Below are 13,464 nucleotides of genomic sequence, written 5' to 3' on the forward strand. Positions count from 1 at the left end.
CAAATTTTTAAAAGAAAAGATGTTGAAACTACCATAAGGATTGATATGCATATTTACTAGACCGATTATTCAACCAAAATTTACTACAACAATCTAATACGGTCCCTGAAGTCCATGCTATTTGTGTGCCTGAACTTTCTTGAACACACCACTTCGTAGTATTTTGCTTATAACTCATTAGAATCTTAACTAAAAAATGACATGGGGCTATGGAAAGACTACCCTTGACAAGGGCTACAACTTTGATTTTCATCGGAAAGATTCCCACGGTCTACCCTAGTCATTCCTTGTCATGGTCCTTAATCAAAATCCTAGTCCCTAATAAGCACACATCAGTCACATTACTTGTGTGCCTGAACTTTCTTGAACACACCAAAGTGCTTTGTAGTATTTTGCTCATAACTCATTAGGATCTCAACCACAGGATCTCAACCACAAAATGTCACGAGACTATGGAAAGACTCCCCTTGACAAGGGCTATAACTTTTATTTTCTTCAAAAAAATTCATAAGGTCTACCATAGTCACTCCTTGTCAAAATCCTAATGGTAGTAGTCAAATGTGCGAAAATTTTGCTAAGTCTTTCCCCTAATGAGTTGCCTTAACTATTGTGGGAATTTGTGCAGGACGCTGCACAAATTTTCACGGTTGACTTTTACCGTGTAAGTCCTCTCAACCATCTTCTCTTTCTTCACTCTTTTCCTTATTTTTGTTGCACCTCTTCCTTCTTATTTCTCCTGCCAAGTCCTGGGTGTTGGTGGTTGGTGGTGTTGGTAGTGGGGCCTTTGATGTTGGTTCCTTCTCCCTTTGGTGAGTCTATTCTTCTTTCTTTTGTTTTTTCTCTGACACTCTTGCTCTGCTTCAGCTCTTGCTTTTCTCTGGCCCTCTCCCTCTTCTGCTTCTCTCTCCTCTCTCTCTCTCTCCTCTCTCTCTCTCTCCTGCTCCTCTTTCTCTCTGGCCCTCTATCAAATTTCGAGTTTTTTTGCCTTTTGGTAAGGTTATTATTTTTCTTTCTCTTGTTATTTTTCTAACTCTATTTTGCTAGCTGTCTCCCTTCCTCCTACTCTTTCTCCTCTCCTCTCCTGCTCTTTCTGCTCTTAGTTGAAATATTACTGCTTTGAACAATTTTCCTGGTACTTGAGCACTATAATGAGAGAAAACACCTATAGTATAGTTGGAAAATAAGGATCTCTATAGAGCTATATAGTAGAAGGTCCTCTATAGTCAAGCTGTATAGTCTGTAATAGTCTGTAATAATAGGCACCTTTCTATGGAATTTATAATGTCTATAATGTCTATATAGAGCTATATGGATCTATATAGACAAAGGGGTTTTTCCTGATGTTCTCAGAGATCGCCATGACAAGATGCTGGTAGTCGTCCAGTTGGGTCAGCGCATGCATGTATTTACACGAATCAGTTGGTCCCTAGATATAGCTAGTTAGCACACGTAGAAGTACATAAAAAAATTCACCTGAAGTCTCAACAGCCTTGTTTGATTAGCATACCCTTTGGCGAGGTCTTGCATATGTGCAAGGCCCAGAAAGCAGTAATTAGTGTGTGACTTGGGGTTCTGTGCAGTGTCCGTGAGGTGATTGATGTGCTGAGAGATGTCAGCACACTCATCACATGGCACATCCTTGAGAGGAGATGTAAGCTTGCAGCACTTAGAATGAATTCAGGGTTTGCTGGGATTTGTGAGGTCGACAAGGAAGGAGACTGAGTCCGCACCTTCATGGTAATGTTTCCAAGGGAATACCATGACGAATGGGCAAAGGTCTTCAGGCCAGACTACAACAAGTCCAGCGCAATTACACTGAGGAGGAGGAGAGGGTAATGCTCTAAATTTTTGATCGATCGATCATATGTGTGATAAGATGGAACCGAAATTAAATTTATCTTGTGGGATTTGATGTAATAAACGAACAATGTGTTGATGGGACATCAAACACGTTGTTGTCCTTCTGAGGTGCACTTGGCTTCTTTTGAGCCGCCCTCTGCTGGCATTTCTTACCCCCCTGATGATTACTGAGGGATGCAAATTGCGCGGGTATCCACAGATTGATACCAGAGTGTATGTCAGTTTGACACCACTCTGCGCAGTCCGGACATAAAAGTTCCCACCACTTGGAGGAATTGATCCAGACTTGAAGCTTGTCCTTGAGAAATAGCTGATAGAGCGCACCGGGGGTATTTAATAAAAGTAAGTCTTCTTCATCATATTCTGGTTCCGGGTCCAAATGGGGTGATTGGCAACGGGTTGTCTGACCAGATGGAGGCTGAGTTGTTAGGGGTTCTGGCTAATTCATAGGGATCTGGTAGATCTGCCAGTGTCACTACCGATTCAAGGAAGGTGTCCAAGGGGTGTCAAGGTCCAGATGAGTCGGTGGAATCGATTGAAAGAGAATGACAGTGAGATTGTAAGTCTAAGTCTGTCTGATATGAGTTCTGAGAACTGGAACTTGTATCTGAGTCCCAGTTGCTATCGTTGTCGGAAATGTCATAAGTTGATGTGAATGTATGAATGTGCCATTGTAAGGAATCTATGAGTGTATTGATTTATGTTAAAGAGGGAACACAAGACACATCAAGAAGGACAGCACGTATGATGTGCATATATTGATATCACGTGTTTTGATCACATGTTCTGAAAATTACACTCAAAAATTGATATTTGGTGTGCAACGCACTTATACGCACATTTCTTATTTGGATAACTACCTAAGTGTGTTCTACAGTAGAAAACCCCCCTCTCTGTAGTTAACTAATGTGTTCAATACCTTTTGAGTTCGCTAGCTCAAAACTCAGAATGTATGTATCAAAAGTTCAAGTGGCTATGTTTTAAGGTTTCAAAACTTATGTAATACTAAGCCTCATATTCGGCATTCACCATTTACAGTCCTCTTGTTCATTGCAATCCCCAAAATGATTTGTGCTGCCGACCTTTGGTTCTCGCCAGTATACCAAGAGGGAACAGCCAACCTACAGAGAGGGTCTATCGGGGTTGCAAAACACCTATCAACCGTCCAGTGCACTGTGACCCTTACAATCACTGGTGCTATGCAGTCCACAGCCACTGATATCCTCAAGGTACATTCCAACCTCCTACCTATCATGCTCCTTCTCCAGAACACCTGCTATTGAGCTACCACATGCCTCACCACGCATCCCAAACCCCACCCACTATATGAACCTCTGAAATGAGCGACAAGAGCTCGGCTACACTCAATGTCATTAGTAATAGTTCCTAAGGCAAAAGTTTGCAAAACTTACCATTGCCTGAGGTGGCAGCATCAAAGGACTTTTGCGCCAATGCCTTGACAGTGGGCGCATCCGCAAAGAAACAATTAGAGAAGATGTGGCATTTCATTCAAGTAAGGCTGTATATTTGACCTTTGTAAGGTCTTCAAGACCGCAGAACACAAATTGAGTTGATGCTGACAGCACAGTAGGAGGCAGTGTTGTGGGTGCGGGTGGCAGAATTAGGACTGTGGACTGAGAATCTGGCCCAGGAGGCAGCATTGGTGTTACGTGAGGTGGCACAACCAGGGCCGCAGGCTGACTCAGAGCATTCAGCACAGGAGGCAGCGCACTGTGATATGAGACTTCACCATGCTCAACATTGTGAGAAGTATTAGAGGATCTACCAGATGTGGTATATGGAGTGTGTTGACTGGAAGTTCGGTGGTAGCACAGGCGGTTGAAATCATGATGATTTCAGCCAATCTGTTTAGAGGCCCCCCTCAAACTGGTCACTGGCCTTACGTACGTCCAATCGAGTGAATGACTTGGGTGTTGCAGGACAGGTTCATGTGGTATTATGTGTTGCCGAAACAGTAATGATAGTCTGCTAAGTCATGCATAAGTGGATTATGTGACTTGGTTAGGGCCGGGAAAGGTGTTGTGGACACTGGGATTGATGTACTGGAGCTGACATGAGTTGGTGCCTGGTTGGTGTAGTACTGGTCATGGGAGGCGGTGTAAGATGATCCTGAGTTAATGTAAGTCACTTGTGATGACTGATTTGTGTGCTTATGGTGAGGGGGGGCGAGGCCCTCTGAGTCAGCCAAGTGATAGGACTGAAGGTGTGCTGTAGCCGGCGTATTTGAGTGAATAAAAGACAATTGATCAACCTGTTAATTGTGGGGATTTGAATGAGGCCCCAAGTCAACATGCTGAGGGTAAATATGATCATATGATGCCTGGACCTCATTGTAGGGCAGATTAGAGGTGTTTTGTTCAACAACTATCATCTGATTGGAATCTACACGGACTTGTGTCAGAAAGGACCGATGTGACAATGTCTGGGACTTAGTACTTAGCAGCACGTGGGTATTACCAAAGTGCCCAACAGTATTAGGAGTGTACAGGTATCGGTCATCACTGCTGTGATACGCTATGGTGTGTTGACAGGTGTGGGGAACCCCAAGTCCAAGTTATCTCCCATGTTGAAAGACATTCAACTTGAAGTTGATGAAGTGGGTCCGCCCAAGGTGCCAATTTCGTGACCATCCGAGTCTGCCAGTTTTGTTGGTGGCTTGAAATTCAATCTGGAGGCCAAGTCCTGACACGATCATGACTGGTGGATAAGATTAGTGAGCAAGGACGGACACATCCATCATTGAAAGGATCAATCTGTAACGCACCTTCTAGTACAGTTTGGTGGTTTGGTGTGATTTCAAGTGCAATTTTTGAGGCAACCGACGAAAACCAGAGGCCAAATCAGTGTAGAAATGAGTTTGTCGAGCAGGTGTCATCATGACTGTCAGTGTTGGACTTCAAGCCTTCGAGCTGTGTCGTTCAATGTGCCTCCTCAGCATATTCTAATTTTAGCGAGTGCTGCCGTGCTTCAGAAATAAAATAACATAGTCAACCTCAATTAGAACACATTTTATTTCTCTCAAAATCACACAGCCTGTCACTTGTAAATCACTTGTAGAAAATAAAATCGCCAAAATAAAATGGCATTGAGTGGGGCTATTGTATTGACATGCCAGACATGAGTGGGATGCTCATTTGATGCACCATGTGAGATGGGAACAAGATGTTGTGTAAATAAATGGCCAGACATTTAACCATTGCCGTCCACAATGGTTGCCAGTTCTAAAATCTTCCCCAAGTCAGCCCTGGGGAAGTACTTCTCAGCTTTTTTGGGCAGAGACAATTTGACTAAATCACTGTAACAATTGGCATACCATACCACATACTCTTCTGGGTGTTGCTACATGAAGGACAGAAAGAAGCAATGAACTACTCAGCTCCCTGTGTTATCAATTTATTGTTTAAGGTTTAGATACTTCATAGTTTGGTAATATTTGTCACACACATTTGTAACATACATAAGGCTCTATGTATTGTGTACAAGTCTGCATAAGAACAATTGGGCAGCGGTCAAACTGTTGGTTTAGAGCTTTTAGACACTGTGCCCTCTGGAGACTCATGCTGGGGACATGGGGTTCGCTGACCTGAGATCAGGTCTATTTTACATGGATATAACACTGGCATATGTTGTTCAAACTTCAAAGATTAATTTGTTTTTGCAGTTCCAGGCCTAAGATGCCAAGGCAGAGTTTTGATTATGGTGTTGAGCCTGGACTAGACTGACAAATTGCATTTGTTATTGTTAATCAGATCTTCAAACAATGGTGGAGCACTATATAGAACACGAATAATAAAGATACCAAACTTTATTATTTTTTCCAATATATTCAACTCACCCATACATCTGAAACATGCCTGCAAAGAAAAGATCCTCCAAGTCTGCTAATGATTACTTCCCAAAAAGGCCAGCATTGGTGCAATCTTCAGCAGCATATCAAGAGCTGGACCTAGAGACTTCAACATTGCTAGTATCTAGTATGGTAGATTTGACTGGTGGTCCTTCTCCAGGTAATGACACTGTCCATGATGACTCTGGTGACATGAATACCAAGCCTGTACTCAACCCAGCTCATATCATTGCACCAATTCCTTTCCCCACCCCAGCTGTGGAGATCAGCACCTTTTGTCCCTTTTGGTGCGAGCAAGTATCTCCTGCTCAAAGACAATCTCAAGACTGTGGAGATTGGAAAATCTGATTTTCTGTGTCTCTACTGCTCCAGGATGGGAGATGGGAAGAATGTGCCCTTGTGATACATCTTCATTCGGTTTGGTAGGCGCAAGAAGGTGAAGATGACTTGGCCCATGGCCATTGTCAATCTCAACCTTAAGTCCATGAAGGATGACTACCTGACCAGAATAGTCATACTTGATACTGGAAATCACTTGGGCCTATACTCACCTTGCTCTAGCAGTGTTGTCAACTATGTTCTGGCAATTGAAGGATCTGGCACCTTGCCATCCATGATATCCAACACTGTCTGACCTTTTTGTGTTTTTTTTTAGAGAGGCCATTTTTGTCTTGGGGCAACCACCACTGGCTGGCTCCCCTCGACGGCACATAGCACCTAATTGGGACCAATGCAGATATTCTGATCTGACCAGTATAGCATTATGTCAGGCGGGAGAACACTATCTCTCCAGGAAGAAATGCATTTACACATACCTATTGCCGTATTAGGCAGGTTATGTGGGACTAAGCAGCGCTAGCACTACCCACTAAAACTCCCTGGTGGTTGTTGTAGGATTTAAACCCACGACCTTCTGCTTGAGGCCGGCAATCGCCATAGCAATTCCAGGGTTGGAGGCATATCCATTCAGCCATCCATCCCCTCTGTCTATACTTTCATTGCAGAGACTGGTGTCTTTGGACATACCAATGTTTGGTCAGCAGCTTGTGACATGGTGTCCTTGTTCAATGACTTTTTAGACTACACAACTGCAGTGGTTTTGTTCACCAGCATAATCAATAACAGGTGCATCTTGGAATGCTGTCAAATTGGCAAGGACATTGCAGAAGTTCGAGTGTTTGGATATGAGTTCAGATCCTGTCCTACTCCAGGGTGTTAGCCAATGCTGGTGGACATGTGTGTGTATCCTCAAAGCATCAAGGTTTTCCTTCAATGCTTGAAGTCTGTAGCTGTTAGGACTGATGAAAAAAACAAACCAAGAAAGTGACCAAGGTGATGGTGCCTCAGCTCTTCTGGCACTATTTCTCCCCTCTAATGACCTCCAAAACTATTTTGTCGAGCTCTCCAACATTGCTAATACCAGAAATGTTTCTGCCCAGCAAGCAAAAGGTAAGAATGGGGGGATGACAAGCCTCCTTATCCTTGTGGCTTGTGTGTGGTGATTGATGAATGATGTCTCAACGCCCTGTCATGTCTTCTGAACCATTACCCTTATACAAATGAATTTGCTCATTCTGTTGTCACAAATGTACTAGCTAGATTTGATGTTATACGTGTTCTACATGAGATGGAGGTAGATGAAGGAGAGGACCAGGCAGACGGGAATGAGGTGGCTGAAAACAAGGCTGTGGAAGATCCAGCTCTGGGAGAAGGCCCATGTAGTGCGCAAGGTTCAAATTGTGGATTCATGTGCACAAATGGTTAGAGGCTAAGATGATTGAGTACGGCAAACTGTCTTGCCCAGAATGCCAGAATGCGATGACAATTTTTCAGTCACCAGGCAACACATGCTCCTTTTGCCATACTGTAAGACTCTTGCTGGTTGATTTTCGGCAGGCTGAAGAACACCCCGCAATTCACTTACATATTGTCAGACAACTCTTTCTTGTTAGGTACTCTCATAGATATCATGGTGCAGGCCACTAATGTTAGTTATATGATTATTCACCTCTACAGTACGCTTTTCTATCCTTTTCATGGTCTCTATATGTACATATTCAGTGCCTTGGTGCAATCTCTCTCCCAATGCCAGAGATGGATGGAGGGAACTGTTTATGGTGAGCTGCAGCCCTGCTATCAAGGTGAAATCATGATGGCTGTGGATTACTGAGTAAAGCCAAAAACACGAGGTATACCACCAATGATTGGCTAACTGATGTCCATGAAAGCCAGATGCTCGATTTGCTGAGGAAGAAGGTCCATCGAACTCCAGGTGGTTTCAAAATCAAGATTGAGAACACATACTTTTTGTTGCAATGGGAACTGAATGGGCCGCTTCTAGAGGCTCCTGAGTGACCAAAGATGATCAGGACTAGAGTCCAGAGTAAGTTGCCAATGTATTCAAGTATAGTAAAGGTATACAGTACCTAGAGTCCAGAGTAAGTTGCTAAAGAGGCAGGGAGCACTGGACTCTGGGATATGGGCGATGTATGGTAAACAAATGTAAACAGACAAGCCATAACACAAAGGTAAGGGATAACTCGACCTAGACAAGTCCTAGGGAGGTCAGGAAAGTGAGTGAATGGTCAGAGAAATATAGGTAATGAATATGTACGTATAGAGACCATGAAAAGGATAGAAAAGCCTACTGTAGAGGTGAATGATCATATAACTAACACTTTTATGGTTTCCTTCAAAAGGCCTACAAAATGTGTCAGACAAAGAAGTATGAAGAAGATAAATATTTCATACGTGCTCGCGAAATCGGCCAAGCGCTATCCTCAGGGCTCCGGGGACAGGTTGCATTCCTAGTGAACGTCAACAACAACCATTGGGTTGCCATTATTCTGGATTTCGAACACAACCTCATCTGACTTGGAGACTCGCTAGATCAGAACAAGCACTGTGATGTCGTGAAGGACATTCTAGAGCTTTTTCAATGATCAGGGTCTTGGCTTTCTGTAATTATCAAGGTTGCAGTTACTTATTCCCCTTAAGCTTCATAACAATGGCAGAGGGCTCAGGAATTCGAGTACACTAGTCAAGGGTGTGGTGGTCACTGACAAGGCAGGCATCACCACCCTCTGAGAGGTGGTCTCATTGGTTTCGCTGTCGCTCAATGACAGCCCAATTCTGCAAGATATTGAACATGACTTAGCCATGGAGATGTCCCATGGCAGCATGCCTGGTACTGTGAAGCACTCGCTTCACGGACAAGTCGCGCATGACCAATTTGTCAAGCCTCCGTCCGAAACTGAAACAATCGAAATTGGAGACTTTGTGGGACTTGTGGAATGGTGCAGTTCGGAAGGGGCAATGATATGGCTCAGGTATCGTAACTGTATGGCAGATATCGATATTGATGACGATGAAGACTTCGTCCCTCCGCTGCTGCCAATTCCGTCATCTCAAGTTCAGCGCACACACCTCCCACCCACCGTTAAATTTAACAAGGAAAGGGGCTACGATCTCAGACCTGGAGACTTCGTTAGTGTTGCTCGTGGGCCCCAGTATATGGCCTTGGGCGTTGTGCAGAGTGTGGACTTTGTCAGCACTCGCTTGCAATTTGTGTCGGATAGCGACCAGTCACTGGTATGTGCAATTTAACCCTACCTAACATATTTCTAACTTGAAACAGATTGATGTTCCGATTCGCTTCGTCATCAAGATACGGAACGCGGGCTTTGATACATTCAAGAAAGTCATCGGCAAAGAAGTCTACATCATCGGAGGCTACAGGAAGGGATACAGAGCTACACTGTACAACATTAGGGCTGACAGTTGCACGGTCGCTGTTCACAGTGAACATGGCATCACAGTAAAACTCGCTGGCATTGCCACCAGGTGAGTTGATTTTAATTTTTATCCATGATACAATCATTGACGTCATACTTAGTTACGGTATGAGGTTAAACGGGTCGGACCATTGTTGAACTCGAAATATGCGGTCCCAAAGCCTTTTCAGATACCGGATTCTGATCAACTTCAAGTCAGGACTTCCTTGAAGCGTCCAAGGCCCGCTGAACCTGAGCCATCTTCGCCTCTTGCGCACAGTCCGACCTCCGTCCCATCAAGTCTGGTCATATCTGGATCTTTGGTCAGTGCTTCGGCATATAATAGTCCTAGCCTCCTCATTATTTCGCAGGACCCGACTAAATTTCTTCATCCTTCTCATTTGAGCACGGCGGACCTCACGGACAAGACATTTCAGTCTTATATCAGGCATTTCTTGTCTAATGCAGCTCCCAAAGTGCCAACCCCTCCTACTGGGCCTACAGGATTAACCCTCTCCCATCTCCATCGAATCCCGGAATTAGCGCTTCTAGCCAGTCTCGTCGTCAGTGCTGAAACGAAGTGTCGGGATTGAGCAAGCGCAGAGGCAGATATAGTTCGGAAGTCTACCAAAACCGACATTCGCCCAAGGTTTTGTTAGTTATATGATCATTCACCTCTACAGTACGCTTTTCTATCCTTTTCATGGTCTCTATACGTACATATTCATTACCTATATTTCTCTGACCATTCACTCACTTTCCTGACCTCCCTAGGACTTGTCTAGGTCGAGTTATCCCTTACCTTTGTGTTATGGCTTGTCTGTTTACATTTGTTTACCATACATCGCCCATATCCCAGACTCCAGTGCTCCCTGCCTCTTTAGCAACTTACTCTGGACTCTAGGTACTGTATACCTTTACTATGCTTGAATACATTGGCAACTTACTCTGGACTCTAGTCCTGATCATCTTTGGTCACTCAGGAGCCTCTAGAAGCGGCCCATTCAATTCCCATTGCAACAGGTTTAGGCCGTCCGCTCCTCTGAGCAGGAGGATGAAGATCAAGAACTTGTTTAAGTGGGCAATACTAGGGCTCTACAAAGAAGGCAGTATTGTACTCTGCAACGTTCCGGAACCCCTTACGTCCATCCTGGTCTGCACCACGACCGTGAATAGCGCCAAATTGTCATCCCCACACCCTTGTTTATCCAAGAGCGTTGTGTCTGAACAGGATGGTTTACTGTCGGATCCACCGCCGTATGAGGAAGATGAGGTGTACATTTATGTGACCCCAGAGCTCCTTGCCGGACCTGTGCTAGAAATTATGCGTGCGAAGGGTATCACGGGTGCTGTTGGGGCCGATGAAATCACTCAGGAGTTGAAAAGGTCATGTGTTAGATGGACGCAGATTAGCACGTGGGCGGTCGAGGAGACCCTAAACAGTATTGTAATGTAGTGACATTGGGCCTTGTGCCGATGAAACATCAATTAGCTTGGATAGAATAATACAGTTAATTAGGTTAATTAGAATTGTACAGTTGAATTTTGATGATGCGACGGATGCCGATCGAAGGAGACTCCCGGTCTTCGATCATAGCTAACCACCTGGATGTCCCGCCCTGGCGACAAAGACAGATGGTCTTCGATGCAAAGTATGTATTTGGCAAATTCTGTTTAGGATCTCACATACGACTTTCCCACAGGTTAGGATATAATCCAGTTCGTTTCACATTCCCCATCCTCCCGCCTCTCATAATCGCAATGCAGTTCTTCGACGTTTCTGAACTCGTGCTCGAAGTTTTCGAGCATGTCTACATAGCAGCAGTCACTGATCACACAGCCGACAATAATCTACGCGGATTTCTCCCCCTCATCAGCCTCAACAGGTTCACTTCCAGAGATGCATCCGCAGCCCTCTAGAATCAGAACTCCAACGCCTACGCCTATACACCCCCCTCATTCGCTCAATTACCGCCAGCGTCCATAGTCTCAACAATAGCGCCGCTCTTGCGTTTGACGCCATCGTGCACGGCCTGACCACTAACAGACCACTGCTTCCAAACTTAAACCGGCTCAAGCTCATCCATTCATACAACCCTCTTTTAGCTCATGTCTCCCTCTTGCTGCACAACAGGTTACAAGCCCTCGTACTCCCGTATTTTGCAGCAAGAATAGAGTCTATTGTCGGCGCTGTCATCGCCGCATCCCCACCATTTCTAACACTTCAATTTGTCGATCATCCCGAAAACATGCACCAATTCGTCCAATCTATCGACAACTTTTCAACGCTCCGGTTTCTAATCATCCCTCTCCTGGACGCTACAGGAATGAGAGCCATCGGTTCGCTCCCTAACCTGCTTACCTTAGGCATCATCATCAACAACTCATTGACCGAGTCCAGTATCTCGGTGTTTCCCTTTGCATTTGATCACCATTTATCGCTGGTCAAGATCATGATCCAACGATCCACCCTCATCACTAACTCGACCAATGGCATCGTCAACAACGGTTATGATTCCGTGAGGGCTCTCTTACATGCGCTACCCATCCCTTGTCGCCGGCTGGCCATATGGCTCCCTTGTGACTATGGTGGCGCCGCATTGGCACATTTCATTGCCTCCCTCGTGGTTGACTTTGAGTCCCCGAGCGATGGCGCATTCTCTCTTAGCGACCTGCACGGGATATCACTGAGGCTGATCCATTGCGAGCCACGCATCACCACTCCCTTGCCATCCAACTTCTTGTATCCCCTGTCATCGCCTGTGATCACCTACATTGACATGGGTGATGTTTGCGGGTGCAGTTTGGATGACGACGCGCTAGAAGCCATATCGTCTGCGATACCCAATCTCGAAACATTCCTACTGGGCACCAAGCGTTACTGGACAGCTCCTCCCAGGGTGACTCTCGCAGAACTTTCTGCTGTCTTGCGTCACTGCCCGGCATTGAAGAAACTTGGGCTCGTCTTCAATTGCAGTATTGGAGCCTCACAGTACGTGGTCCCCATGAATACAGCCATAACAACTCTGCTGGTCGGCGTATCCCTACCTTACAATCCCAACTATGTTATTTACTTCCTTTCCCGCGCGTTGCCCCATCTGTCTAAAATTTGTATCGAACTCTACGATGATCAGGAATCGTCTGATAAAACCGACATAATCACGTGATTGTACTTTGCCGAATATGCATTTCACGAGGTGACTAACCTTTGCGCCTAAACCTGCCTTCCTTTATTCTTATCCACCATGATTCTACTGCCAAATCATTATGCAACCACGACACTTCCCACAGCAACGCAGGCCGCAGGTCCAAGTCAAGATGCATTGCCACTGCCATCTGCGACACAGCCCCAGGAATGTGCACAGAAGGCACCCCGTATGCCAGCAACATCTGCACGTCAACGCAGGACTCATGAGCAACCCGCCTCAGTGGGGACTAGCAAAAGCACCTGTATTCAATGTGCACCCACTCGACACAAAGCAAAGTCCATGGTTGCATCCATGATCTCCATCTGCCTTCCTAACGCACATGGCAATCCCACATTCTTTCAGTATGCACCCCCAGATGAGCATCTGTGGATACTCAGTAAGACAGAACTATCTCCACCGCAACTACTTTCCCCTCTTGGCCATCTTCTTGACTTGGAGTGGATTTGGCACTTCTTATCCTTCCACCATCATCCACGCCATGCTCAAAGAGCAGTTTAGTGTTGGTCAATCTAGGGTACTGTACTTGTGCCTTCATCAGCTATTGGGATGAGCAGCCAGCTTAGTGCCTGCAGCTACGCATACCAACAAGATCTCTCAAATCTGGGAACAACAATCCCAGCACCATGGATCCCCACTTTCAGTTGCTGATGAACGTGAACTATGAGGGAAATGTCTTGATCTTTATCAATACCCACTCGGATACTAGCACCGGTGACCTTGTCATTTCCGGGAACCCGAAGCAAGCTGGGTCTGT

The 13,464-nt window shown here is 45.2% G+C and overlaps 5 protein-coding genes across 5 annotated transcripts; all 5 read left to right on the plus strand.

The window, feature by feature from the left end:
• The first annotated feature begins 729 nt into the window (after positions 1-729).
• DEU56DRAFT_825849 (uncharacterized protein) lies at positions 730-1,098 on the plus strand. Its single transcript, XM_041354310.1, has one exon. The coding sequence runs from the start codon at positions 788-790 to the stop codon at positions 1,028-1,030; it is 243 nt and encodes an 80-aa protein (XP_041204426.1). The 5' UTR covers positions 730-787; the 3' UTR covers positions 1,031-1,098.
• Positions 1,099-2,816: 1,718 nt separating this feature from the next.
• Positions 2,817-3,143, plus strand: DEU56DRAFT_744003 (uncharacterized protein; the record flags this gene model as incomplete). Its single annotated transcript, XM_041349043.1, has 1 exon — positions 2,817-3,143. A coding segment is annotated over one exon (327 nt), but the record flags the coding sequence as incomplete, so codon positions are not given.
• Positions 3,144-5,731: 2,588 nt separating this feature from the next.
• Positions 5,732-8,100, plus strand: DEU56DRAFT_962850 (uncharacterized protein; the record flags this gene model as incomplete). The annotated part of the gene is made up of 9 exons (XM_041359364.1): positions 5,732-6,015; positions 6,155-6,356; positions 6,733-6,763; positions 6,854-6,966; positions 7,018-7,177; positions 7,324-7,449; positions 7,681-7,715; positions 7,790-7,845; positions 7,957-8,100. The coding sequence occupies 9 exons, from the start codon at positions 5,732-5,734 to the stop codon at positions 8,081-8,083; spliced, it is 1,134 nt and encodes a 377-aa protein (XP_041204428.1). The 3' UTR covers positions 8,084-8,100.
• Positions 8,101-8,887: 787 nt separating this feature from the next.
• Positions 8,888-10,094, plus strand: DEU56DRAFT_916680 (uncharacterized protein; the record flags this gene model as incomplete). The annotated part of the gene is made up of 4 exons (XM_041357890.1): positions 8,888-9,319; positions 9,366-9,571; positions 9,722-9,824; positions 9,873-10,094. The coding sequence occupies 4 exons, from the start codon at positions 8,888-8,890 to the stop codon at positions 10,092-10,094; spliced, it is 963 nt and encodes a 320-aa protein (XP_041204429.1).
• Positions 10,095-11,061: 967 nt separating this feature from the next.
• DEU56DRAFT_916681 (uncharacterized protein) lies at positions 11,062-12,668 on the plus strand (the record flags this gene model as incomplete). Its single annotated transcript, XM_041357891.1, has 3 exons — positions 11,062-11,153; positions 11,205-11,325; positions 11,379-12,668. The coding sequence occupies 3 exons, from the start codon at positions 11,062-11,064 to the stop codon at positions 12,666-12,668; spliced, it is 1,503 nt and encodes a 500-aa protein (XP_041204430.1).
• Between the last annotated feature and the right edge of the window lie 796 nt (positions 12,669-13,464).

Source organism: Suillus clintonianus (assembly GCF_016758775.1).
Source record: "Suillus clintonianus strain FC179 chromosome Unknown DEU56scaffold_90, whole genome shotgun sequence".
Lineage (NCBI taxonomy): Eukaryota > Fungi > Basidiomycota > Agaricomycetes > Boletales > Suillaceae > Suillus > Suillus clintonianus.

Bases quoted from the DNA above. Each gene is read 5' to 3' on its own strand.
- DEU56DRAFT_825849 (XM_041354310.1), top strand. From the start codon at position 788: ATGTTGGTTCCTTCTCCCTTTGGTGAGTCTATTCTTCTTTCTTTTGTT.